Source organism: Aptenodytes forsteri, unplaced genomic scaffold (genome assembly GCF_000699145.1).
Source record: "Aptenodytes forsteri isolate BGI_AS27 unplaced genomic scaffold, ASM69914v1 Scaffold369, whole genome shotgun sequence".
In the NCBI taxonomy this organism is placed as follows: domain Eukaryota; kingdom Metazoa; phylum Chordata; class Aves; order Sphenisciformes; family Spheniscidae; genus Aptenodytes; species Aptenodytes forsteri.
The window spans coordinates 1779898-1782970 of NW_008794965.1; the positions used below are offsets into that span (position 1 = coordinate 1779898).

General features: G+C 50.9%; 1 protein-coding gene across 1 annotated transcript; it reads left to right on the forward strand.

The window, feature by feature from the left end:
* The first annotated feature begins 265 nt into the window (after nucleotides 1-265).
* On the forward strand, nucleotides 266-2582 carry SLC32A1 (solute carrier family 32 member 1). Its single transcript, XM_009275549.1, has 2 exons — nucleotides 266-358; nucleotides 425-2582. Exons 1-2 carry the CDS (start codon nucleotides 266-268, stop codon nucleotides 1610-1612), a joined length of 1281 nt encoding a protein of 426 aa, XP_009273824.1. The 3' UTR covers nucleotides 1613-2582.
* Nucleotides 2583-3073: the final 491 nt, after the last annotated feature.

The window sequence follows — 3073 nt, forward strand, 5'->3', positions numbered from 1 at the left end:
GGTGGTGGGGCTGGGCCGGCGTGGGCCGGGTCTGGCCCCTCCGGGGGTCCTCGGCTCTGGGGGTCTTGGTGCACTGAGAGGGGCTGGGGACAGAGAAGGTAGAGGTTAGGGCAAAGCCCGGGCGCCGAAACTGTGCTCGCTTGTTCTGGGTGCTCCGAGGTGAGATTATGCGGGTGTGCGTGAGTGTGCGGGTGTGATTGCACGGGTGTGATTGTGGGAGGTGGTACGTCAGAGAGAAAGGGGGAGTGTGTAATCGTGTGTGGCCATGATTGTGTGGCGTGACTGTGTGGTTGTGATGGTGTGCAACCGAGACAGCGATAGCGCACGGGACTGCGACTGCGCGACTGCGTGTGCCCGGGTACGGGTGCCTGCCTGGTCCCCTCCTTGAGATGAGCAACACGGTTTCCATTTTGTCTCTTTCTAGGGAATGTTTGTTCTGGGCCTGCCCTATGCCATCCTTCATGGTGGATACCTAGGACTCTTTTTAATAATTTTTGCTGCAGTGGTTTGCTGCTACACTGGGAAAATCCTTATTGCCTGTCTTTATGAAGAGAATGAGGATGGGGAGATAGTCAGGGTGAGAGACTCCTACGTGGACATAGCGAACGCGTGCTGCGCGCCCCGCTTCCCCACCCTCGGAGGCAGAATTGTAAACGTGGCTCAGATCATTGAACTGGTCATGACCTGCATCCTCTATGTGGTGGTCAGTGGGAATTTGATGTACAACAGCTTCCCCAACCTGCCTGTCTCCCAGAAGTCGTGGTCCATCATTGCCACGGCAGTGCTCCTGCCTTGCGCGTTCTTGAAGAACCTCAAGGCAGTCTCCAAGTTCAGCTTGCTCTGCACATTGGCCCACTTTGTGATCAACATCTTGGTGATCGCCTACTGCCTCTCCAGGGCACGTGACTGGGCCTGGGACAAAGTCAAGTTTTACATTGATGTGAAGAAGTTTCCCATCTCCATTGGCATCATTGTCTTCAGCTACACCTCTCAGATCTTTCTGCCTTCCTTGGAGGGGAACATGCAGAACCCCAAGGAGTTTCATTGCATGATGAACTGGACTCACATAGCAGCTTGCATCCTTAAGGGACTCTTTGCCTTGGTTGCCTATCTGACCTGGGCTGATGAGACCAAGGAAGTCATTACAGACAACTTGCCGTCCACCATTAGGGCAGTAGTCAACATTTTCTTGGTGGCCAAAGCCTTGCTCTCATACCCCTTGCCGTTCTTTGCAGCTGTGGAAGTCCTGGAGCGATCCCTTTTCCAAGATGGAAACAGGGCGTTCTTCCCCAACTGCTACGGGGGTGACGGGAGGCTCAAATCCTGGGGACTCACCCTCAGATGTGCCCTGGTAGTTTTCACCCTGCTCATGGCTATCTATGTCCCGCATTTTGCCCTCTTGATGGGTCTTACTGGGAGCCTCACAGGCGCAGGGCTCTGTTTCCTGCTCCCCAGTCTTTTCCACCTCAAACTCTTGTGGAGGAAGCTCTTGTGGCACCATGTCTTCTTTGATGTTGCCATTTTCGTTATAGGTGGTATATGCAGTGTCTCTGGGTTCATCCACTCTTTAGAAGGCCTCATAGAGGCCTTCAGAACCAATGCTGAAGACTAAGGAGCGGCCAGAGTCGGTTGCAGTAAGAGAATCGTATCGAACATCTGCATAGCCAAATAATTCTGCATCCCTTTAATGGAAAGAGTCATTATTTTCGTTATGTGCATCCAACAAATTCTATGTCAGAGAATCTGCAAATTAAAGGAAATGAGATGAAAGTGTTCGCCCTGCTGTCTTTTTAAATAAGCTAAGATTTAAATATATTTTTTTGTTATTTAGAATTTTTTTGAAGGAAATTATCTGGTGCCCCACCCCTATCTCCTCACTCGTTGCCTGAAGCTTGGCCCCCCACGAGTGACCTGTCGGGAAACAGTCGCAGTTTTCAATACTCCTTACAGATATGCAATTCAGTGTTTCTGGAGCTGAAACACAGGTGCCGATCCGATGGGATTGGGTTACTGCGCTCACAGACGGAAGCAAACCAGCTGCGGGCGCTGGGAGCAGGGACCTTCATTTTACGCTGTGTGAGGTGGATGTAGATGAGACCTAGATTGTACGACCAGCCCAACAAGTTCAAGCAGCGGCTGATGACCAGCGATCCAGTTACCTGCAATGTTTACACCGTAGTCACATAGATGTCAGGACTGCTTAATTCTTCCATCTGAATTCACACTGAGGAACGGCGCTTCCCATCGATTACAGTATTTTGCCTCTGGTTGAAATCGCAGACGTGGAGTCCACTTCTCGGTGACTTTTGTTTTGTTTTGTTTTAACAATTGTTATTTCTAAATTATGAAAAGTTTAAAAAAAAAAATATTGTTGGATTTGACATCGTTCAGGATACAGGAACGAAACTACGACACAATTCATTCTGTGCAATCTACCAGATCCGTGGAGCTGTTTCCAATGTACGTGTGGTGTCATTGTGGTAAATAAGATGAAAAATGTATATCAGAAAAAAAAAAATCTATCTTTAACATATAATGTGGTACATAAATATATCGAACAATAAAGAGAAAACATAGTCGATGAGGCTGGCCTGGTTCGTGGGGTCTCGGAGGAGCTGGGCAGGGGCAGAGGGAGGTTCATCCTCCCCGCACCCACTTGCGTCGGGGGGTACCGCACATCCTCGGTGGTAACGGAGGGGCAGCGCTGGGTTGTCACTGACAGTGGGATTAAGCTGTTTGCAAGAAGTAGGACACTTATATTTCGGGAAGGGGTCATCCTACAGTTGGGGGGGGCTGCTTTCACCCCACCCCCCCACCCCCCCATCCTCTGCCAGCTTTGCTTTACCCCGTAGTGCTCAGACCCCGGGGATGGATGGAGTCTGCAGACGTACCCCGATGTTTTTGTTCTTGTGAAGGAGGGGGGGAAAACCCTCACAAACAAACAAATGCAGCGGAGTGAGGGGGGGAATAAACGAAATAATGGGCTGGGGGTACCCCCTGGCTTGAACCAAACTCACTCTGCCCTGCCCACGCGTGCGGAGCGGGGGGCTGATCCCCGCGGCGCGGATCAGCC

Excerpts from the sequence above, each read along its gene's own strand:
- SLC32A1 (XM_009275549.1), top strand. The coding sequence starts at position 266 with ATGATTGTGTGGCGTGACTGTGTGGTTGTGATGGTGTGCAACCGAGAC. Across the intron at positions 359-424 it reads GCGCGACTGCGTGTGCCCGG|GGAATGTTTGTTCTGGGCCT; the intron begins GTACGGGTGCCT and ends GTCTCTTTCTAG.